Below are 25,005 nucleotides of genomic sequence, written 5' to 3'. Positions count from 1 at the left end.
CGGTTGGCATCCAACGTTATGGTGCTTTACCGCCGCTTACTGTAGTGGAGTGTGGGCTAGAGACAGAGAAACTAAATCCTACCGGCCAGCACCGTTGTTCTTAAAATATATATATTTTTTGAGACTATATCTAATGACGTTCTACTCAATATACTCTTTAAACTAATTTCCTGTATCCACTTCTCCCTCAAACTACATCTCAGCCTCTCTCTCCCTCTGATACTGTGTGCTAGTTTAGCCAGTACATCAACTGCCTCGTTCCCCTCCACCCCCACATGGGCTGGGACCCAAGTAAATCTTATCTGTATACCCATCTGTCTAATATTTCCATGGGTTTGTAGCACCTCATCAAGCGGATGTTGTCTGCTAGTTGATCTAAATGACTGGAGACTCATCAACACTGCACATGAATCAGAGCAATTAACCACTCTGGCTGGCTTGACTTCCTCCACCCACTGCAAGGCCCAACAGTATGGCCATCAGCTCCGCCGTATATACAGCCAGATGATCTGTAATACGTTTTCTGACTTCCACCCCACATTCCTGAACTACAAATGCTGACCCAGCACATCCTGTCCTTGGATATTTTGAACCATCTGTGTAAATGGCCACAAAATCCTGATACACAGTATCCAGACATCTCTTAAACAAATAAGCTGGATCAACACCCTCCCTATCTTTCTTTGGTCTCTCCAACACTTCTAGATCAACTACTGGAGTTGGCAGTAGCCATGATGGATTCAAAGGAATAACTACGGTTGGGCTAAACTCCCTTCTATACAATCCCGTTTCCTTCGCCTGGATATTACCCACCCACCCAAAGTTTGTGTTCTGTCTTCGCTCATGTTCCCAGCATACCTGTAAAATCCCTTTTGCAGGATAAGAAACCCCATGTCCCTGTAGGTTGATCCAACAATGAATTGCCAGCTGCTGTCTCCTAATCTGCAATGACATATCCCCCATCTCCACCTGTAGTGTAGACACTGGGGACGTCCAAAATGCCCCACTACATATTCTGAGTCCTTGCCCCTGTATGACACCTAGCCTTTCCAATGATGTCCGGGTTGCTGAACCATAAGCTATACTGCCATAGTCTACTCCTGCCCCGTCAGACAGCGCATCACATTTAGCACCTTCTTACACTTTCCCACCACTCTCTCAATGTGTTCTGCCCAGGTCAGTCTAGTGTCAAAGTATACCCCATGGAACCTGAAGGCCCCTACCCTCTCCAAGTTTCTCACATATAACCTCAAGCATACCTCATCTCACACCTTCCTCCTGGTAAAGAACACTGTCTTGAGTTCTCTACAGGGAACCTGAATCCCCACATTAATGCCTGTAGCTCTGCCTCATTAATTGCTTCCTGTATTGCACATTTCTTCCCCTCTTCCATAAGGCCCCATCATCTGCAAATAACGACCTCCCAATGTCCGACTGTACCTGAGAGTAAACATCATTGATCATGACTGAGAACAACAGAGGACTAGTCATGCTCCCCCTGTGGTGTACCGTTCTCTTCCTTGTTGGTTCACTTGCTGTCAATATATTGTTTCAAACCAGTACTTAACACCACCTAGTGGTACGGATGGTTGTTTTGGAGCAAATACTTTTTTTTATATACAGTTGAAGTCGGAAGTTTACATACACTTAAGTTGGAGTCATTAAAACTTGTTTTTCAACCACTCCACAAATTTCTTTATAACAAACTATAGTTTTGTCGAGTCGGTTAGGACATCAACTTTGGGCACGACACAAGTAATTTTTCCAACAATTGTTTACAGACAGATGATTTCACTTATAATTCACTGTATCACAATTCCAGTGGGTCAGAAGTTTACATACACTATGTTGACTGTGCCTTTAAACAGCTTGGAAAAATCCAGAAATGATGTCATGGCTTTAGAAGCTTCTGATAGGCTAATTGACATCATTTGAGTTAATTGGAGGTGTGCCTGTGGCTGTATTTCAAGGCCTATCTTCAAACTCAGTGCCTCCTTGCTTAACATCATGGGAAAATTTTAGACATCCACAAGTCTGGTTCATCCTTGGGAACAATTTCCAAACGCCTGAAGGTACCACGTTCATCTGTACAAACAATAGTACGCAAGTATAAACCCCATGGGACCACACAGCCGTCATACCGCTCAGGTAGGAGATGCATTCTGTCTCTTAGAGATGAACGTAGTTTGGTGCGAAAAATGCAAATCAATCCCAGAACAACAGCAAAGGACCTTGTGAAGATGCTGGAGGATATAGGTACAAAAGTATCTATATCCACAGTAAAACGAGTCCTAAATCGACATAACCTGAAAGGCCGCTCAGCAAGGAAGAAGTCACTGCTCCAAAACCGCCATGAAAAAGCCAGACTACGGTTTGCAACTGCACATGGGGACAAAGATCATACTTTTTGGAGAAATGTCCTCTGGTCTGATGAAACAAAAATGGAACTGTTTGGCCATAATGACCAGTTATGTTTGGAGGAAAAAGGGGGAGGCTTGCAAGCTGAAGAACACCATCCCAACCGTGAAGCACGAGGGTGGCAGCATCATGTTGTGGGGGTGCTTTGCTACAGGAGGGACTGGTGCACTTCACAAAATAGATGGCATCATGAGGGAGGGAAAATGATGTGGATATATTGAAACAACATCAAGACATCAGTCAGGAAGTTAAAGCTTGGTTGCAAATGAGTCTTCCAAATGGACAATGACCCCAAGCATACAAAGTTGTGGCAAAATGGCTTAAGGACAACAAAGTCAAGGTATTGGAGTGGCCATCACAAGGCCCTGACCTCAATCCTATAGAACATTGTGGGCAGAACTGAAAAAGCATGTGTGAGCAAGAAGGCTCTGTCAGGAGGAATGGGCCAAAATTCACCCAACTTATTGTGGGAAGCTTGTGGAAGGCAACCCGACACGTTTGACCCAAGTTAAACAATTTAAAGGAAACGCTACCAAATACTAATTGCATTTGTAAACTTCTGACGCACTGGGAATATGAAAGAAATAGAAGCTGAAAGAAATCATGATCTATTATTCTGACATTTCCGTTCTTGAAATAAAGGGATGATCCTAACTGACCTAAGACAGGAGAGTCTTACTAGGATTAAATGTCAGGAATTGTGAACTGTGTTGAAATGTATTCAACTTCAACTGTATATATATATTTATGCACAATTTAAAAAAGTTAAACAGAAATATACAAGAGTACATAAACAGACTGGGTATCAGCAATGATTTGGTCAAGACCTTCAAGTCTTTCTGCAAAGATGGATGCAAGTAGCTTTCCATCATTGTTCATTCATGTGATTTGTCTCCAATTTTTAACATTACAGGATCCTTGTTTAGTTTGGGGATTACAGAAATGAGGCCTTGTGTCATAGAATCAGGCAGGACCCCTAAATCAATTGCTTCCTTAAAGATAAATAGAAATTCAACAATATCCTCCTGAAAATATGTATAATAAGGACATCATTCTCTTGAGATCTCTTTAACTTGCTGATACATTTTTTAAAATTTCATAGAATTTCATAGAAATCAATTCAGAGGCATCCTAATCCCATTTCGCAAAGTGTCCTAGCTAGGTAAATTATAGTCTACATAGTTTTCAATACATGTTTTATTCAAATAATATGTACAGTACAGGCATGGAACCTTTTAAAACACATTTAGTGACAATGTTGAAACTACATTATTATAGAATGTCTTAACCTATAAAATGTAACTTGAAATATTTACAACTATGCATTTACAAAGTATAATATTTATTTCTCTGTTATTAAAAGCAAAGATTATTGACAGAAGTGGGGGTTTCAGGAAGCTGTAGCCTTCCATTCAAGATGCGAGTCAAATACCTGAAACAGGATGTCAGCGCAAATGGGGATCAGTAACCCATCACCAGAGCAAATTCATAGATATGTTGGGAAAAAGGAGATGAGGGACATTTTGCCATCAACTAACCCATGTAGTGATAATGTCTTAAATCTTCATGCAACCTCAAGGGGACCAGCCAAAGATGTAATCATCACTGTGCATTAGAGCAGTGGTTTTCAAACCTCTTCTCGGGGACCCAAAGCAGTTCCCTATATTAGATCTATTCCAGAGCTAGCACACCTGATTAAACTTGTCAACTAATCATCAAGACCTTGATTAGATTAATCAGGTTAGCTAGTTCAGGGTTACAACATAATTCTGAAGCGTCTAGGTGTCCCAGAAGAGAGGTTTGTGAACCCCTGCATGAGAGGATGAGCTGCTCATGGAAGTTTTAGATGTAAATACCATAGAAAGAATTATATTGCTATGGTTCATACTTCAGAGAAGGCCCTCAGTCCTCCACACAGCACACTGGTCGAAGGTAAGATGTGCAGGACGTAGGTTATGACAGAGACCGCGATTAGGAGGAGTGGCTGAACCTGAGCTTGAAGCTGCCCTGACGATTTAGTCTTCAGCTCCACTTCCACAGGGAAGTGGTCACTCACTTCCAGAACCTGAAATGATGAACTGAGTTTATTCTGTGTCATGATATCTATGACAGAAGACAAATACATTAAAAAAGACAACTTTGGCATTCCTGGCATGGTGCAGCTTTTCCTGGGGGCTTTTTGAGATGGAAAAGGGTTTGAAACGCTAAAACACATGATTAAATATTGTTTGAAAAGAGTATTACCATTTCCTTTGAGAGTTTATACTCCTTGGCGATGTTGAAGACCCGAGCTGAATAAGGTTTGATGGCCTTTAAGAAGGGCTGTCCGTGTACCACAATCCTAAGAAAAACTAAGTGTCAAGTCAATAGAGCTGAATAGTAATATGTTTTTGTATCCATCAATACAGATTGTCTATAATCAAAATAATCCCTAATTCAAAGAATGTATAATTTAAGTGTAGCTCATTTTCTAATTTCCACCCACCTGTCATAGGCACAGCTGGTGAGGTCTCCAACAGTGGTGTCCACCTTGTCCCCGATCAACCAGAAGAATCCAGGGTTTGAGAACAGTCTGATGTTTGCCTTGTCCTGCCTTGTCATGTGCCCACAACCAGCATTGAAAGCTCCAAGGAACATCACTTTCTATAGGACACAGTGGCATTACATTGGTGTAGGTTAGATGTGTGGATAATATAGCATGACAGATAAAACTGTAATTGAATTCATCTTACTATAACCAAACAAAAACACCAACAGGTAGTTGAAATTGTTCTCCCAGTCTTGTCATGTCTCACCTCAGTATTCCACTTCCTTTTTATTTCCTCAAAGACATCATAAAGCTTGTCAATCTCCTTGATTGCGTCAGAGGCCGTAGTGTGCAGTGGGATCAGAGCAAAGTCTCCTATCACTGTTCAGAGGAAGATCATTAGTTATCAAAACAGCACAGATTGAATTTCAATTCTCATGAACTTAAAAAGAACCAACCTGTTTCCTTGGCTTGGAATCTAACAACAAAGGGGTCTCTGGAGAAAGCATCCACACCCCCTTCCTTTTTGTCAGCGTACTGGTACTTATCTGTCAACTCTACAGTCTCGTTCCTGTGGAGGCATTTAGTTATAGCATCATTCACTTGGGCTTAAAGTTAAGCAGGGTGACAGATAGTTAAAGAGTAGGACAGGGGAGGCAGCATATTTAGGTTTTAAATGATTGCAAGTTTACTTCATGAGAATAGCATTTGTAAATTAATGTGATGTAAGAGCTCTGAAATATATACAGATTTGAGTCATTTAACAGACAACACCAATTGCTCCTGTAAGTCGATCTGGATATGTCCCTTGCTCAAGGGCCCATCAACAGATCTTTCACCTAGTCAGCTCAGGATTCAAATATATAATGTAAAAATAATGGTCTCTCTTACCGGTACAGATAGACATATTGCTCCTGGTCTTCAGGTGTCCGCCCCAGACCTCCACTGGCAACATACTTATAGTGATATTGGTCATCATATCTAAGACAAAATTAACAAAAAGGGGTCGGAGTCCATAAATTAAGTTTTAAAAAGTCTAGCATAAATAAAGAATTTCTTTATAACTCAAATCAATTTGTTTCAAGTGCATTTAACAATACACTTTACAGGGAGCAAAAACAATCAGAGGAATCAAACAATTTAGCGTGGATGATTGAACTGATGATTGATCTGGTAGAGTATTAGATACCTGTTACAGTATATAGATTCTACTGTACCTAGTACTGTATCTGTTGAGTCTCCCCAACAGAGCTTTGGTGGCTTTGCCCTGTAAGTCTTTTACCTCCTGAAGGAGACAGATGTCACAGCGAGACACAACCTGTGGACAATCAACAAGGTCAGAACATGAATGTCTAACAATCACTGAAAAATAAATAGATTATATAGCTGTGCTTCACTCTGTTGATCTGGATGACTGCAGGTGAAGTGGGATTTTTGGTGCAGCGGACACCTTTTTGGTAACATGATAGCCTCGCCGGTCTTCTCATTTTGTGAAAGCAAGGACGAGTCGCCTTCCCTTGGTAGTAGTAGCAGCTAGCTTTAGCCTGGCTAAAAACATAGCAAGCTAGCTACAGAGCCTTTTTAGCTTCTTACATTATCATGTGAAATAATCATATTTATAAAGAAATCGGCTGCCTTCGATACTGTGAACCATCAGATCCTCCTCTCCACCCTCTCCGAGTTGGGCATCTCCGGCGCGGCCCACGCTTGGATTGCGTCCTACCTGACAGGTCGCTCCTACCAGGTGGCGTGGCGAGAATCTGTCTCCTCACCACGCGCTCTCACCACTGGTGTCCCCCAGGGCTCTGTTCTTGGCCCTCTCCTATTCTCGCTATACACCAAGTCACTTGGCTCTGTCATAACCTCACATGGTCTCTCTTATCATTGCTATGCAGACGACACACAATTAATCTTCTCCTTTCCCCCTTCTGATGACCAGGTGGCGAATCGCATCTCTGCATGTCTGGCAGACATATCAGTGTGGATGACGGATCACCACCTCAAGCTGCTCTTCCTCCCAGGGAAGGACTGCCCGTTCCATGATCTCGCCATCACGGTTGACAACTCCATTGTGTCCTCCTCCCAGAGCGCCAAGAACCTTGGCGTGATCCTGGACAACACCCTGTCGTTCTCAACCAACATCAAGGCGGTGGCCCGTTCCTGTAGGTTCATGCTCTACAACATCCGCAGAGTACGACCCTGCCTCACACAGGAAGCGGCGCAGGTCCTAATCCAGGCACTTGTCATCTCCCGTCTGGATTACTGCAACTCGCTGTTGGCTGGGCTCCCTGCCTGTGCCATTAAACCCCTTCAACTCATCCAGAACGCCGCAGCCCGTCTGGTGTTCAACCTTCCCAAGTTCTCTCACGTCACCCCGCTCCTCCGTTCTCTCCACTGGCTTCCAGTTGAAGCTCGCATCCGCTACAAGACCATGGTGCTTGCCTACGGAGCTGTGAGGGGAACGGCACCTCAGTACCTCCAGGCGCTGATCAGGCCCTACACCCAAACAAGGGCACTGCGTTCATCCACCTCTGGCCTGCTCGCCTCCCTACCACTGAGGAAGTACAGCTCCCGCTCAGCCCAGTCAAAACTGTTCGCTGCCCTGGCCCCCCAATGGTGGAACAAACTCCCTCACGACGCCAGGACAGCGGAGTCAATCACCACCTTCCGGAGACACCTGAAACCCCACCTCTTTAAGGAATACCTAGGATAGGATAAGTAATCCCTCTCACCCCCCCTTAAGATTTAGATGCACTATTGTAAAGTGACTGTTCCACTGGATGTCATAAGGTGAATGCACCAATTTGTAAGTCGCTCTGGATAAGAGCGTCTGCTAAATGACTTAAATGTAATGTAAATGTAAAAATAATATGCCCTGGCAAATATTTGTATAATTGCCAGTGTAACCTAAAACACTATCCGAGTGACCTGCTGCTGGTATATTCATTCCCATTTCAGATAAAAAATAAAATGTCATGTTTTGGTCATGAGAAAAAAAAAGCACATGGCTAGCTAGTTGTCTACAGCACGTAATACAACCCGTGGATCAAATCCTGAATGCTGATTGGTTAAACCCGCATTCCAATCGGTATCTATTTCACAAATTATCGCCCGCTAAAACCATGTCGTTAAAATGCTTGTTTATTCTGTTCCACCAGACTGCGCAATCCACGGTCTCATCAGCCTAGCCAGGCAATTTATGAACTCGAGCTCCACTATAAAAAGCATTTAGACATTATCTTTAAAATAATAATAATTGTCTGTCTCTCCGACATTTGCAACATTGTTTCAATATTCAAATACGATCTAGCTGTTGCATAGTAATGAACGTGTCAGAAGACGGGAAGAGACCGACAGGCAGCTTTTCTCAGCCAGTCGAAATAATAATTTTTATTATTAATTTTTATGGATATACAGTGCATTCGGAAAGTATTCAGACTCCTTGACCTTTTTCCACACTTTGTTACACCATATTCTAAAATGGATTACATTAATTGCTTCCCCTCAATCTACACACAATACCTCATAATGACAAAGCAAAAAAAAGGGTTAGAAATGTTTGCAAATGTATTTAAAATAAAATAAAACTGAAATACCTTAAGTATTCAGACCCTTTGCTATGAGTCGACATTGAGCTCACGTGCATCCTGTTTCCATTGATCATCCTTGAGATGTTTCTACAATATGATTGGAGTCCACTTGTGGTAAATTAAATTGATTGGACATGATTTGGAAAGGCACAGACCGATTCCACAGTTGACAGTGCATGTCAGAGCAAAAACCAAGCCATGAGGTCGAAGGAATTGTCCGTAGAACTCCGGGACAGGATTGCGTGGAGTCACAGATCTGGGGAAGGGTACAAAAAAAAAAATGTCTGCAGCATTGAAGGTCCCCAAGAACACAGTGGCCTCCATCATTCTTAAATGGAAGACATTTGGAACCACCAAGACTCTTCCTAGAGCTGGCCGCCCAGCCAAACTGCGCAATCAGGGGAGGTGGGCCTTGGTCAGGGAGGTGACCAAGAACCCAATGGTCACTCTGGCAGAGCTCCAGAGTTCCTCTGTGGAGATGGAAGAACCACTATTTCTGCAGCACACCACCAAATCAGGCCTTTATGGTAGAGTGGCCAGACGGAAGCCACTCCTCAGTAAAAATGCACGACAGCCCGCTTGGAGTTTTCCAAAAGGCACCTTAAGGTCTATCAGACCATGAGAAACAAGATTTTCTGGCCTGATGAAACCAAGATCGAACTCTTTGGCCTGAATGCCACACTTCACGTCTGGAGGAAACCTGAGCCCTCATTTATCAATGTTGCGTATGAACAGGAATGTTTGTAAACCATGCGTGTGATCATTTAAGCAAAGTGTGGGATTTATCCATTTGTACTTATACTTGAGAATATGTGTACATTTAAGCACACCTCTGACCGTGTGTACACAACACCTGGTGGTAGAAAAGTCTAACTGCTTATGAAATGCCATACACCAAATGGAGAAAAGAGTGACATTCTGGACTAAATCAGAAATTATGAACAAACAAGATGAATACATCAATAGTTTATTCATGTATTTATTTTATAGACACTTAAGCTACTAATAGTTCCCAGGGTGCTATCGAATTCATAAACATGAAACCATTTAATAATAAAGTCAATTAAAAAGAGAGTGGAATGTAAGGTTGGAGGCGATTGAGTTAAACCAGTTCAATAATATAAAAGGCAACACTGAGGCGTTGTGACTTGTCCAACGTGGAAAATGTTGCATTTCTGGAGGACCTGGCACAAGCTGCATTAAGCAGGGAGCGTGTTTTCAATGAGCGTGTGGATTTTCTCCTGAGAGTGACTTATTGACTTATTAGTAGATTTTCTTTTCCAAGGCATATTTTATTGCATCTCTGCAACCAACTCTCTCCAGTATTAGAAAGGGAGACGAAATGCACCAATTGCATCCTAGTGCATACCAAAGTCCTCTCCACCCTGGGATTTTTGGCCACAGGACCATTCCAGCGGGAGATTGAGGATCTGTCTGGCATTACACAACGAGATGAATATTGCCTGCAGTCCTTCATGGCATTATTTCATTGACCCCACAATACATACAGTTTCCATACACTGCTGTGCAACAGGCCAGAGTGAAAAGGGATTTCCATAGCTAGATTTCTCAATGCGTTTTGGAGTAATTGACTGCACCCACGTCGCAATAAAAGCACCATCATTTAACAAATTCAACAGAAAAGGTTTCCATTCTGTCAATGTGCAGGTCATCGGTGATTCACATTTGGCTTTGTTGAATGTAGTGGCCAAATGGGACACATGACTCATTCAGTTCAGTCAGCCTTAACCTCCAGGAAGGAGCTGTTGAGGATGGATGGCTTCTATTTTATTTGCCATGTTAGACCTCTACTGGGAAACAATATCTACATGTTGTGTTCATAACTGCAGGAGACTGGGGCTACCCATTAAAAACCATGGCTGATGACTCCCCTCATAAACCAACAAGAGGCAAGGTACAGCCAAGCCTGTGCATGCACAGGAACAGTAGAGCACACCATAGGCCTGCTGAAAGGGCACTGGCTGTGCTTGTCTGGGACAGGAGGCACACTGCAATACCAGCCTAGAAAGGTTTGCCTCTGAAATTACATTCCTTCAAATGCCATTACATGAATGTAATACAATGTGCAAATTCCTTTTTAGGTTTGCTACATTGTCAAGGCTGGCAGTGTGCTTCACAACATTGCAATAAAAAAAATGGCATTCCACTGAATGAGCCACCCAGACCTGATTAGCCCATGCCTGACAGGGAGCATTTCCCCACCACCCATAGCCCTGGCACTGAGGACAAGAGTCAATATCATACAACGGTTTTAGGTATCTGTTCTTCCAAATATTGTAATCAAATTGACAAGGAAAACGCATTTACATTTCACCAGAATTTGTCTCACGTTTGTCACAATCAACAAGTTCTTTCAATTATTGATTTCTCTCTCAAGACAGTTGCATACATCCTCCAGCTGCTGTTTGAGTCCAATAATTGATATGTTGATCTCCTCGTTGTTTCAGGACTGTGTCATGAGGCACAGCTGAAGCGCTCGCCAAAGAGGACACCCTTCTGTGAAGATTGTTTTGTTATATTTATTGTTAAGAAAAAAAATATTTATATGTTTATATGTATCTCGACTTACCATCAGTTGGTTTGTCTGGTATTCCTTTAGGGTCTAGGAGAGGGTCCTCAGTATCACCATCACAAATGATGCCAGACACTGAGGTCTCTCCAATTATGCTCCAAATGCACTGGTCCATAGCAGACAGTGAAGAGTCACTCTGCCCTCCTCCTGTTGCACTTGTCCCTTTTTGTGGATCATTCTTTTTGTTGTTGTTGCTGCATGTTTTCAAATCAAACCATTTATTTTTAATTTCATTAACTGTTTCTGCACTCAGATGAGGCAGAAGTTACCACAGCTCTAACCTGCTCCCAAGCAATATTTAAAATAAAAAAAATCTTATTTGACAAGCCATTGCTGAGGGCTCCAAAAGTATGGCTTGTTTGACTTCCACTTCGGTGATCAAAAGTCCTATTTCTGCGTCTGATTAGGATTTCTCCATGTTGTCAGTGACATTTCTTGCAGCTTTAAAAAGGGAAGGTTTGTGACCATAAATGGTCATTTAGGGCAGTTAGTTATGTAAATGAGACTTCAAGTGCACGAGCACAGTGTTTTAGAATGTGTCGGATTCATCAAGGCAAAATACTTACAGATGTGTGTAAATCAAGCGTACAAGCAATTGATAAATACTAACTTTATTGTACTTGCAAACATTTGAAATCTTCTTACAAGTTAATTTAGAAGCTTTTCTACATAACATTGATAAATGAGGGCCCTGGCACCATCCTGTGAAGCATGGTGGTGGCATCATCATGCTGTGGGGATGTTTTTCAGCGACAGGGACTGAGAGACAAGTCAGGATTGAGGCAAAGATGAACGGAGCAAAGTACAGAGAGATCCTTGATGAAAACTTGAGTCAATCACCACCTTCCGGAGACACCTGAAACCCCACCTCTTTAAGGAATACCTAGGATAGGATAAAGTAATCCTTCTCACCCCCCCTTCCCCCCTTAAAATATTTAGATGCACTATTGTAAAGTGGTTGTTCCACTGGATGTCATAAGGTGAATGCACCAATTTGTAAGTCGCTCTGGATAAGAGCGTCTGCTAAATGACTTAAATGTAAATGTAAAACCTGTTTCAGAGCGCTCAAGATCTCAGACTGGGGTGAAGGTTCACCTTCCAACAGGACAAGGACCCTAAGCACACTGCCAAGACAATGCAGGAGTGGCTTCGGGACAAGTCTGAATGTCCTTGAGTGGCTCAGCCAGAGCCCAGACTTGAACATCTTTGGAGACCTGAAAATAGCTGCGCAGCGATGCTCCCCATTCAACCTGACAGAGCTTGAGAGGATCTGCAGAGAAGAATGGGAGAAACTCCCTAAATACAGGTGTGCCAAGCTTGTAGGGTCCTACCCAATACGACTCGAGGCTGTAATCGCTGCCAAATGTGCTTCAAAGTAGTGAGTAAAGGGTCTGAATACTTATGTAAATATGATAGTTTTTAAAAAAGTAATACATTTGAAAATATATACAAAGAAATATCAATAGAAAACAGGTAAAACGAAGTGCAGCTAATTTGCAGTCTTTCCAGCTTCCTTGTTAGCTGTGTTGTTGGCTAGCTCCTGAACAACAGTTTCCTTCAGACAGAGCACATGTTCTATGCCAGGTGAAATTGCATCTCATTAGCTCATTGTTATAGATGTATCCAAATAAATGTCACTAGAAAACAGCTTAAACAAATGCAAAGGCTGTTGTTATTCTGGCTTCACTGTTTGACGTGACTAAGGGATAAGAACAGTACCAGCCTGTATGGCAATAGAACATTTAGAACGAATGACTGTATCTATGGACACGACCCAGAACAAAAACACTGAATAACTGTCACTTCTCTGGCAACAGAACCGATAGAACAAACGACCAGTTGGCTTGGGTAGCAACCCTAGATGTGTCAGGACTAGCTTGTGGAAGGATGAAATATTTTGATGAATTTATTCATACTTAAATTCATGAAAATACAGTGTCTTGCGAAAGTATTCGGCCCCCTTGAACTTTGCGACCTTTTGCCACATTTCAGGCTTCAAACATAAAGATATAAAACTGTATTTTTTTGTGAAGAATCAACAACAAGTGGGACACAATCATGAAGTGGAACGACATTTATTGGATATTTCAAACTTTTTAAACAAATCAAAAACTGAAAAATTGGGCGTGCAAAATTATTCAGCCCCCTTAAGTTAATACTTTGTAGCGCCACCTTTTGCTGCGATTACAGCTGTAAGTCGCTTGGGGTATGTCTATCAGTTTTGCACATCGAGAGACTGAAATTTTTTCCCATTCCTCCTTGCAAAACAGTTCGAGCTCAGTGAGGTTGGATGGAGAGCATTTGTGAACAGCAGTTTTCAGTTCTTTCCACAGATTCTCGATTGGATTCAGGTCTGGACTTAGACTTGGCCATTCTAACACCTGGATATGTTTATTTTTGAACCATTCCATTGTAGATTTTGCTTTATGTTTTGGATCATTGTCTTGTTGGAAGACAAATCTCCGTCCCAGTCTCAGGTCTTTTGCCGACTCCATCAAGTTTTCTTCCAGAATGGTCCTGTATTTGGCTCCATCCATCTTCCCTCCCATCAATTTTAACCATCTTCCCTGTCTCTGCTGAAGAAAAGCAGGCCCAAACCATAATGCTGCCACCACCATATCCTCCAGTGCTTGGAGGATATATTGGCACAGTTTGCCGGCCCAAGACAAACCATGCCAATATATCCTCCAAACACCGGCTTCGAGGGCATTATCACTTAATTATATCATTTCACAATAGCCTGTAAATCACTAGTTATTACTCCAAAACAAAATACCTTTTGGCGTGGATTCTTGTGGTTTGGTTTACGGTTTGAACAGTTGCTGAAATTATATTTGGTTATCAAGGCAAAATAGGCTAATTTGATGAATAGCCTTTAGATCAGATCAAGGAACCAAGCAACAACACTAACCCCATGCCTGCAGAAGAAATTATGCAACATGTCGACATTTTCGGGTAGTAAAACAGTATGTCTAAGTGTATTCCAAGGAGCCCCCCCTTTTGTGACGAAAAACTACATTGCAACACGCCAAATCTTGCGTCTGCAAAGAGCTTGCAGTAAGTAAAAAAATGTAATGGCAAAAATGTACATTTCCTCCTATATAGAAATAACCAAAACTGCTTTTAATGATAAGAACATGCATCAATTTGGCATCATTGGAAAGAAAACACCTGAGAGATAAGGAAATGGTAAGACCATAGATAGAATCAAGCACACAAACCAACCATGTTATTTTTTTTGTCATCTTTACATGGACAAGCTAAGTCAATTATTGATGAATAGTCCTGGAAACAGATGCCTTCCACAACAAGTTTTAAAAAACATAGGGAAAAAACCTGGGATTAATAGACAACAGCTAGAACTTCACTACGTTTTAGTAAGGGGTGTCAGGTGTGGTCAAGGGACATAGCTAAGTGTTCCCTCAACTTCTCCAAAGTATGTAAATAAGGTAATTCCACTGCTATTACACATTGAATAAGCCTGAAGGTTATTGGTCGCTGTAAAAACACAATTTCCACAATACCCCACCTCAGTGTGGAGGTGTCAGGGGACAATCTTTTAACCTCTCCAAAGTGTCCGAATAGTATGATTATTACACAGGTGCACTGTGCTGGGGACAATAAAAGGCCACTCTATAATGTACAGTTTTGTTACAACACAATGCCACAGATGTCTCAAGTTGAGGGAGTGTACAATTGGTATGCTGACAGCAAGAATGTCCATCAGAGAATTGAATGTTAATTTCTCTACCATTAGCTGCCTCCAATGTCATTTTAGAGAATTTGACAGTACATCCAACCAACCTCACAACCCCAGACCACGTGTAATCACACCAGCCCAGGACCTCCACATCAGGCTTCTTCACCTGCGGGATCGTCTGAGACCAGCCACCTGGACAGCTGATGAAACTGAGGAGTATGTGTCTGTAATAACACCCTTTTGTGGGGAAAAACGACTTCTGATTGGCTGGGTCTGACTCCCAACTGGGTGGGACAATGCCCTCCCAGGCCCACCCCTGGCTGCACCACTGCCCAGTCAAGTGAAATCCATAGATAAGGACCTAATGAATTCGTTTCAAATGACTGATTTTCTTATATGAACTGTAACTCAGTAATCGTAAGCTCTCTCACACACAAAATTAATAAACCGTATGGAAATATTATTAAAGTGATCCCATGTCTATGTACTTAGGGCAGCAGCATCTAAGGTGCAGGGTTGAGTAACCGGCTAGTGACAGTGACTAAGTTCAGGGCAGGGTACTGGCTAATGATGGCTATTTAACAGTTTTATAGCCTTAACCTCTATGGGATCGATGTCCCTTCAGCGAGACGGTTGAGCTAACGTAGGCTAACCTTTTTGCTGAGTTTACTAGCGAAATGCATAGCACTCAGAATTAAAAAGGTTTTACCAGGTATTGTTCATCCTGATCAGACACGTTTTTTTTACATAGAAAATACATTGGAGATAATATGCGACTACTAGAAATAATAGAACATGAAACATCAAAGAAGCCAGGCCTGGTATTTATAGCGGATATTGAAAAGGCCTTTGATAAAGACTGGATTTTATTTATAAATGCGTGGAGCCTCTTATAAAATGGGTAAAAGTAATGTATAGCAACCAGAGGTGTAAAATGGTAAACAGCGGCTACTTCTCAGAGTTTTGAATCATTGAAAGAAGTCAAACAAGGGTGTCCACTGTCACCATATATATTTGTTATGGCCATCGAAATGCTAGCTATTAAAATCAGTTCAAATAACAGAGTATTAAAAAATTCAAAGATTAAAAACAAAGGGTGTCCATGTATGCCGATGACTCCAGTTTTATATTGAGTCCAAAAGCTAGATCCCTGCAATGTCTCATTGAAGATCTAGATAACTTTTCTGGACTAAAACCTAATTATGATAAAATGTATAATATTACGTATTGGATCTTTAAAAATTGAACTAGCACATTACCCTGCAGTTTACCTATAAAATGGGCTGACGGTGAAGTAGACATACTTGGTATTAATATCACGAAAGATATAAATGACCTCTTCACAATGAATTTCAATAGAAAACTAGTAACAAGAGACAAGATCCTGCAACCATGGAGTGGTAAAAACCTGTCATTTTATGGAAAAATTACACTGATTAACTCCTTAGTCATATTTCAGTTTACTGACTTATGGCAATACCTACTCCTGATGATTCATTTCTCAAATCGTATGAGCAAAACATATTTATCTTTATCTAGGATGCTCAACCAGACAGGCACACTTTATCTTATCTATATTGAATATGAACTTGGTGGGTTGAGATAATTAAATATAAAACCTATAAACGCTTCACTTATACAAAGGTTTTACTTGAACCCTAAATGGTTCTCATGTAGATTACTAAGAAAAGCTCATCCATTGTTAAAAAACTTCCTATTTTCCTGTTCAGATTTCCATGTCTCATTTTCGATTAATTGAAAATGAGACATTTTTCAAATCATAATTTTTTTTTCAAACAAGCATTACAGCTGGTTACAATTTAATCCCCCTGAAAATATAAATATTATGGCTGAATGTTTGAAAAGGGTATTGTTTTAAAATGAAATTGGAAGTGTAGAGTCGTATTTCATGGCGTTATCAGAATTGTATGGGAAGGTATGCTCAATCCAAGATTACAACCAATTCATTACAGAGTTACCCCAAAAATGGAGGAGACAGGTGGCAGTGGGAGGAGGTAGGGAACTGGTCTGTCTGCCCAATATAAAGGATCAAAACTGGAGGAGGTAGGGAACTGGTGTCTGCCCAAAATAAAGGATCAAAACTGGAGGAGGTAGGGAACTGGTCTGTCTGCCCAATATAAAAGGATCAAAACTGGAGGAGGTAGGGAACTGGTGTCTGCCCAATATAAAGGATCAAAACTGGAGGAGGTAGGGAACTGGTGTCTGCCCAATATAAAGGATCAAAACTGACAGAGGAATAAAAATAGCATAAATAGGAAAGTATACCAATTTAATTTGAGGACCAGGACGTTGACAGCTGTGTCATACAGATTGCAAAATAGTTGATGTACCGATTCCATGGTCCATGAGTTGATATATAAAACAACGCAAGATTCAAGACTTCATGCCTTTCAGCTAAAATGATTGCACAGAATACTTGCCACAAACAAAATGTTGAATATTTGGGATATACAATCACTGCGGCCTTGCAAATTTTGTTGTGAGGATACAGAATCAATAGACTATTTGTTTTGATATTGCCCTCAGGTAGCCCCTTTCTGGTCTCAGGTTCAGGAATGGCTGAAAAAGCACAACATTAATCTAAAATTGAAATAGCATTGCTGGGAGATCTGGAGAGACCTGGTCAGCCAATTACTATACTCTTAGTAAAAGTATTTATCTTCAACTCACAATCTGTGGATACTGCTCAATAAATTCCAATTGTAGGTTAAATATCACAGCATAGTTGAAAGATATTCACTACCGTTTAAAAGTTTGGGGTCAGAAATGTCCTTGTTTTTTAAAGAAAATAAAAAAGATTGTCCATTAAAATAACATCAAATTGATCCGAAATTCAGTGTAGACTTTGTTGTCATAAATTACTGTTGTAGCTGGAAACAGCTAATCCTAGTTGATCATTTTAAAAGGCTAATTGATCATTAGAAAACCCTTTGCAATTATGTTAGCACAGCAGAAAACTGTTGTTCTGATTAAAGAAGCAATAAAACTGGCCTTCTTTAGACTAGTTGAGTATATGGAGCATCAGCATTTGTGGGTTTGATTACAGGCTCAAAATGGCCAGAAACAAAGAGAAATGAAGGCTATTCCATGAGAGAAATTGCCAAGAAATTGAAGATCTCATACAACGCTGTGTATTACTCCCTTCACAGAACAGAGCAAACAGTCTCTAACCGTGTGGAAGGCGTGGGAGTGGGAGGCCCCAGTGCACAACTGAGCAAGATTACATTAGTGTCTAGTTTGAGAAACAGACACCTCACAAGTCCTTAACTGGCAGCTTCATTATATAGTACCCGCAAAAACATGGATGCTGGCCTTCTAAGCAGAGTTCCTCTATCCAGTGTCTGTGTTCTTTTTCCCATCTGAATCTTTTCTTTTTATTGGCCAGTCTGAGATATGGCTTTTTCTTTGCAACTCTGCCAAGAAGGCCAGCATCCCGGAGTCGCCTCTTCACTGTTGACGTTGAGACTGGTGTTTTGCGGGTACTATTTAATAAAGCTGCCAGTTGACCCTGTAGGATATCTGTTGACGTGCCCTTGAGCAGGGCTTTAACCCTGGTTGCTGTTGTGGGTTGCTCTGGATGAGAGTCTGTTAAATGACTAAAGGTAACGTAAATGTTGAGCAGCTTCACTGCAAGTACATTGTATGTTTTAATATTCAATAAATGTTTTGTTTTAAACAATGGCCGTGAGAATTTGGTGGCCTCTCCAAAATTACACAGAATATATCCAATGTATACCAGTAAACTAGTGTGAAATAAATACAACATGTAACTACTTTGGAATGATACACAGGACACCACTATACTGTAAATACAAAACAAAAAGAAGCAGACCACAACTATATAAAAAGTACTAAATGCATCACAGGAGGTTGGTGGCACCTTAATTGGGGAAAACAGGTAATGACTGGAGCAGACAGTGGAATGGTATCAAATACATCAAACACATGGTTTCCAGGTGTTTGATGCCATTTTAGACATTATTATGAGCCATTATCCCCTCTGCAGCCTCCACTGAAATACATACTATATATAGAACGCTATGCAAAATAATTTACATACAGAACTAAAACTGAATCCAATCCTTACAGTAAATATTTATTTGCCAGAGTCGTCAAGGTAGCTCCCAGCCTTCTCTGTTTGACTCACTAAGAATTTCCTCCAAAGACTCTTTCTCGGTATACTTGGCTTTTGTACATTTTTTACTCCCCTATTGGGTAGTTTGCTTGCTTTTTACATTCCTGATAAGCCATTTCTATGCCAAAGCGATGAAAGAATCCGTTCAAAATATTATGATGTGCTCTGGAGTGCATCCTTTCAAAATGCCGGTAGTAATGGGCCGCATTACTCAAAATAAGCTATGACGCTTACCTTATTGGTTTACACGACTGTCCATATTTGACTTTATCCTCTCCCCAGTCTAACCACACCTTTTGTTCACTAAGATGTGGTCACCGGGTGGACATTGATGTTCTCATTCAGCCATACGTTACCGGAGAACATTGGTAACTTAATAATGGGCTACTTTTGTTCGTAAGAACCTAGCTCAAACACAGGCCAAATCGAAGCTTATGTTGTAAGATGTTTGTTGTTTAGTGAAAACGAAGTATAAAATGAACTTCTTGGCTCTCTGGGATGTGACTCGATAATGGTAGGTCACAGGCCGAAAAATAACATCCATATCAGCTTTGGAATATTCGCTTTCACCACGTATCAACGTTCAAGTGTATATAAGGGTGTGACCTGACACCTTATGCCCATATATGGTACTAGCCGGACCAAAGATTTACATTTACATTTAAGTCATTTAGCAGACGCTCTTATCCAGAGCGACTTACAAATTGGTGCATTCACCTTATGACATCCAGTGGAACAACCACTTTACAATAGTGCATCTAGATTACTTTATCCTATCCTAGGTATTCCAAAGATTGTATGGTACGTATGGAAAGCCAAGATCCCCAGCTTTCAGGAGACTCTCTGTATTCATGGATAGGGGCTACCCTTCTCATTTAGACGACATTGAATACGAAGGTCCCCTATTTAGGACACCCTACATTTAAGTGGTTATTAAGATGAATTTGAGACTGATTTACACAACAGTATGACACTATAGTTAAAGATGCTGTCCAGGAAATGAAGCACTTAGCTAGAAATTCGTAACATATTGTATGAATTGGAATTCGTAACATATACAAATTGCAAATTTAAAAAATTGCAGTACATATCAGATCATACTAAATTGTGCAACATTTTCGGGGGACCCGTTTTGGGGTGTGAGCACTAGTTTTCAAAGCTACTGGCTGAAATTATACAAAATCTTAGTTTCTCTTTTGAGCCACTCTTCACTAAAAGCAACAGTTTTCTTCTTGTAAGTCTGTATTATTCTGAAAAGACAAGAGTCACCTTGGTCAGAGTGTGCATCACTCTGTAGTTGGCTGATTTGATGGCATCGAAGTTCTGGATGTTGAAGGCACATATCTTGAAGCCTGAACATGGTCCATACATACCAATGAGAAGGAGGAGGAGAGGAATGGGGCAACTCATGACTGAGCTGCTTGCTGTTAATAGAAAAGACGTGAAATTACTGGGCATCGACATATTCATTTTTTTTACTATACATTGTGAGTCATTAAAATGGTAATCACTCAGATCACGGTTCATCACCAACCTTTCTGTTTAAAAAAAACAGATTCCTAATGTAATACCTGCTAAGTAACAGTTGTGGCACCCTGTGAAGAGATGAATGAGTCCAGGATTTCATTCAGCAAAGCCACACAGTTGTGTGTAAACAGCTCTGCAATATAAACCCTAAACTAGTTTTTCCTGAATGTCGGGTTAGTCATTTGGAGCTGTGTCCTGCATTATCAATGTGTTTGTCAACTCCAGGGCAGTGAGTGAATGTCAATCTGAATGAGTTGTTCAAAAGGTAAATCTTTCACAATCCTCACATTAAGCTTCAGTCAAGCAATGTATTATATTATAATAGGCAAGTCAGTTAAGAACAAATTCTTATTTACAATGACGGCCTACCCCGGACAAACCCTAACAACGCTGGGCCAATTGTGCGCCACCGCTTGGGACTCCCAATCACGGCCGGTTGTGATATAGCCTGGAATCGAACCAGGGTCTGTAGTGACTCCTCCAGCACTGTATTAACTAGTCTTTGTTAGAGAAGCAAACAGTTCATTGCTGTGCTCCACCATTGACGGTGATTGCATAATAGTGATACAATCAGTTTGAATTTGACCTGTTGGATAGAGAAACTGTGTCCTTGCGTGTTCAGTCACATTTGACAGTGCTCTTGAACAATCGAGAGGGAGCACACCTATCCAACCAGCTGTCCTGCTTCCTTAGTAAGCCCTAGCCCAGCCCTGACACAGTATACTGGTGGTAGAATTCCACTCCAGGCTGTTTCTGCATTTGGGAAGTCATTGTTAAAGTTTAAAACAGAAGCTTGGATTAAACTAACTAGAGTCCCACTATGATCTTTGTGTTCCAAGGTTAGGGGAAACCTCTAGAAATTAACAACATTCCAGACGGAAGTGTCTACCAAATCAAACACACCCAACATGGCCCTGATTCAATTTAGATATAAGTCTGATTAATTCAAGTATAGTTTCTTTAAACAATCCCACCAGAGGAAAATTGACTAACCACAGCATACAGCTGAGACTCAAAAACCTACAGTGCCAAACGCAGACTCAAAAAGAGCAATCGTCTCCCATGATAGTGTTTGTACAATACACAAAGGCATGAAATCAGACATACATTTAGAAGCTTCTGGTGAGAAGGGTGAAGATGAAATGTTTTAACAGAAACCGAGAGAATCATTAGCCTACCTTCTTTGATGAGAATTTGATCAATTCCAGGCACACCAAGGTGTTATATTAGGCTAATCTTTACACACCTTACCCAAACTAAACTCCCCAATGGCTGTCACTAGGTGAAAATTGGGTAATCTGATTTCACCCACAGAGATAGATAGAGGACTCATCTTTGTATCTGTGCCATTGTAGAGTCTGTGACAACATGGACAGCGCCATTGAAGCAATCTCCATTTTGAAGTAGTCAATTTTCTTCTTAAAAACATGACTCCATCAGGGTCACCAGGAGGGATCAGTAAATAAAGTTGGAAATGGTGGAAGCCCTCAATGGCACTGCCCATGTTTTTACCCTTTTGGCCACCAGAGGCCTCTATCACTCTCTATGGGTTTCACCACACCTTCAACACATCTTCCTGTCAGATATGTCCCACCTCTTTTTGTTTGCATAAAGCTGGAATCTACTTGTAGGAGTAAATTGTATTTTTTAAAGGTCTCTCAGGGGCAACAGAGAGGTGAGAGTTAACAAACTACACAGGTCTGGATCAGTCATGACCACTTTTCAAATATGTTTAATCATGGTCACAGTTCCGGTTTATTTAAATAAAGGAGAAGGGTTAATCCGATCGCTCTGACCTCACAACGGCAGTAAAGCACCCAAACTGACTGGCTAAAGTTGGCTAGCTTGCTGGCTACGTCCAGACATATGGGAAAACACCAAAGTGAATTTACGAACGCACCCCAGTCATAATTACGGGGGCGTTCATGATGCAGGAATGCCCACATGCAGGAACGCCCCGAATCCCGGGACGCAATCACACACTATTTGGACAGACTGTCCTAAATAAATTTGGGGCAGACTCAGAAGTGGCATAATGCTGATGAAATAACTAAGGGAGCTTTACGGATCCATTATAACAGTGAGTGAGATTTGAGACTTTAGCTATAAATTGAAGCTTGCCTGCGAGGTTTCGCCAAATAAATTAAAGTACGTTGTTATCCGTAGATAGCTAGCTGATCAAGCTCATTTGACTAGCTAGCTACTGTAGTTAGCGCGTTAAGTTACCCTATTGTGTTTTCGTAACTAGCTTTTCTGCTGATCCTAGTTAGTTTTCTTGTTTTGTATCTAGTTCAAGTCGCTGAAAGCTTTTACAAGCTGGAACGCTTGTTTCTCCATACTGCATGCATGTCTGTTAAAAGGCAAAGACAATATTCAAAGAAGAGTTAACTAACTAACTAACTATATATTTGCTATTTTCTTTATCTAGACCCCGCCCCCTACTCAGTTGTCTTGCTAGAACATTTGCATTATTGATGTGCTGCAATGTTTCCATCCAAACATTTTAGTTGGTGTAACAGTAGTAACGTTAGCTTGTCAGAGTTGACCGATTTTACACATTGCCATACGAAATAATGATTGTGATTATTGACCATTATAAGCTGAGTTGATGTACACCTACATAGAGTTCTTGTAGGTTGTACACTATCTGACATCAAATGAACTTACTGAAATTATTTTCTAGTGGTCTGCTGGGATGGCTTCTAAGCTCATGGACAGACTGCGACGGACACTGTTCAAAGAAGGAGAAGTAGTCTCTAAGGAGCCAATTGATGTAACAGAGGAAAGTTTCCCAGAGAGCTCTGAGTTAGTGGACGATACAGAGTGTCTCTCAGAGCGGCTTGGGGGAACACTCTGCTTCGATGGGGAGAGCGCCCTGGAATCCGAAGACCCAGGTGAGGCCTCAGGACCAGACAGTGACTCAGACTACCTTGGAGAGTCCATAGAGGATGGATTCAGCAGCACAGGTATTGTAGACATTATAATTCACAACAATGATCTCCCATATAGCAGGCAGATAGCTGGTGGGATACACTTATCCAGCACTGTGAGCTGTGTCTTTGCATAAACATTAATATACTATACTATTAGTCAACTGAAACTATCTGACCAGAATAAGAATAGCATTCATTCCACTGTATTCTGCTTATTTGAAACCGCAAGTTTCACTTCAGGTTTTTCAGTCTGTGCAAATGTGAGCTTTCTCAGTTTTAGATGAGTGGGCTGAGGGCCGTCTTAGCTGAGCTGACGTGTATCTGCCTTTGTTCCTCAGACACCAGCCCAGTGGGCCCGTCTCCTGGAGGCTCATCCCTGCTCACACGTCAGCTGCAGGATAGCTGGAGGAGCTTAAGATTCCACAGTGTTCCTCAGAAGCTGGTGTTTGAAGTGACTGATGCCAGTGTGGTGCAAGAGAGCTCCTCCAAGTATGTGGTACGTGTGAAACAGCAGAGATGAATGTCTATTGCCTGGCTTAGCCTGCGTGTCATCTTGTTGACAGTGTACCACCTCCTCCTCAGCTCTACACCATCCATTTGATCCAGTCTGGGATGTTTGACGAAACCCCCGCCGCCATCACCCGGCGATACACAGACTTTAAGCGCCTGCACAGCTGCCTTCGCCGCCGTCACAGGGACAACATGGAGCGCGTTGGTTTCCCCCGCAAGAAGCTGCGTAAAAACTTTGTTGCTGAGACCATCGCCAAGCGGAGCCGGGCGTTTGAGCAGTACCTGACCCACATGCACTCGCTGGCTGAGCTGCGGCGCTCACCCACCTTCCTGGAGTTCTTCTACCTGGGTGACCTGCAGGCTGGCCAGATGCTGATGCGTGTGGGCCGTTACCAGGAGGCCTTGGGCCCTCTGCTCAATGGCCTGAGGCTCCAGGAGAAGCTAGGCTGTGAGGAGCAGGGAAAGCAGCAGCCCCATTACCAGCAGGGCACCCACTGGCTCTTCACCCTGTTGGCCCTGGTGACCTGCTTCCAGGAGCTGGAGCAGCTGGGGGAGGCCCAGGAGCACTGTGACCGAGCCCTGAGGGACCTGGCCCCCTCACCGGAGGCCCTGCAGCAGCACCACTTTCACCCACTGCTCATTCCTCTTCTCCAGACCAACGTCAGACTGTCATGGAAGATCTCTAAGGACAAGCGGCAGTGGGAAGTGCTGCTTCAGGAGATCCAGGACTCTGGGGCTGATACAGGGAACCAACCCAGCCTGAAGGAGTACCTGATAAAGGAGACCCTGGTGGAGAGCGAGGGAGACAAAGGCCAAGCTCAAACGGGAAAAGGCCACTTAACCCAAAGATAATGGTGCTCATAGTTATGAGGAAAGCATTTCATGTAATCTGGTAATGAGGGGTTTGGTCTCTTGTCTATTGACATGCATTTCCCACAGCACTCAGTCTGAACTGTTAGACATTCTAATGAATACACTCTACCTACCAAGTCATGCACAAATAGCAGAAAACAATGGCATGTTATAATTGTCTATAAAGTTCAAATTATTT

At 41.8% G+C, this 25,005-nt stretch overlaps 2 protein-coding genes across 2 annotated transcripts; one reads left to right on the top strand and one right to left on the bottom strand.

Annotated features, from left to right (window-relative positions):
- Positions 1–3,603: 3,603 nt before the first annotated feature.
- LOC124031942 (deoxyribonuclease gamma-like) lies at positions 3,604–21,911 on the bottom strand. The gene is made up of 10 exons (XM_046343774.1): positions 21,690–21,911; positions 20,254–20,408; positions 6,163–6,263; positions 5,837–5,926; positions 5,404–5,516; positions 5,214–5,326; positions 4,904–5,061; positions 4,663–4,759; positions 4,307–4,483; positions 3,604–3,850 (listed from the first exon to the last, which is right to left on the bottom strand). Exons 2-10 carry the CDS (start codon positions 20,392–20,394, stop codon positions 3,809–3,811), a joined length of 1,032 nt encoding a protein of 343 aa, XP_046199730.1. The 5' UTR covers positions 20,395–20,408; positions 21,690–21,911; the 3' UTR covers positions 3,604–3,808.
- A 556-nt stretch (positions 21,912–22,467) lies between these two features.
- On the top strand, positions 22,468–25,004 carry LOC124031941 (sorting nexin-21-like). Its single transcript, XM_046343773.1, has 4 exons — positions 22,468–22,591; positions 23,195–23,477; positions 23,783–23,940; positions 24,027–25,004. The coding sequence occupies exons 2-4, from the start codon at positions 23,207–23,209 to the stop codon at positions 24,804–24,806; spliced, it is 1,209 nt and encodes a 402-aa protein (XP_046199729.1). The 5' UTR covers positions 22,468–22,591; positions 23,195–23,206; the 3' UTR covers positions 24,807–25,004.
- The last annotated feature ends 1 nt before the right edge of the window (position 25,005 follows it).

The sequence above is a fragment of the Oncorhynchus gorbuscha genome, linkage group LG03 (genome assembly GCF_021184085.1).
Source record: "Oncorhynchus gorbuscha isolate QuinsamMale2020 ecotype Even-year linkage group LG03, OgorEven_v1.0, whole genome shotgun sequence".
Classification (NCBI taxonomy): Eukaryota; Metazoa; Chordata; class Actinopteri; order Salmoniformes; family Salmonidae; genus Oncorhynchus; species Oncorhynchus gorbuscha.
Note: the sequence above shows the minus strand (reverse complement) of the source record. Positions and strands in the feature narration are given on the sequence as shown.

Bases quoted from the DNA above. Each gene is read 5' to 3' on its own strand.
- LOC124031942 (XM_046343774.1), bottom strand. From the start codon at position 20,394: ATGAGTTGCCCCATTCCTCTCCTCCTCCTTCTCATTGGTATGTATGGA. The intron at 6,264-20,253 runs GTGACTCTTGTC...GATTGTCCACAG, and splicing joins TGATGCACACTCTGACCAAG to GTTGTGTCTCGCTGTGACAT. The intron at 4,760-4,903 runs GTGGGTGGAAAT...AGTTTTTCTTAG, and splicing joins ACCAGCTGTGCCTATGACAG to GATTGTGGTACACGGACAGC.
- LOC124031941 (XM_046343773.1), top strand. From the start codon at position 23,207: ATGGCTTCTAAGCTCATGGACAGACTGCGACGGACACTGTTCAAAGAA. The intron at 23,478-23,782 runs GTATTGTAGACA...TTTGTTCCTCAG, and splicing joins GGATGGATTCAGCAGCACAG to ACACCAGCCCAGTGGGCCCG. The intron at 23,941-24,026 runs GTACGTGTGAAA...CCTCCTCCTCAG, and splicing joins AGAGCTCCTCCAAGTATGTG to CTCTACACCATCCATTTGAT.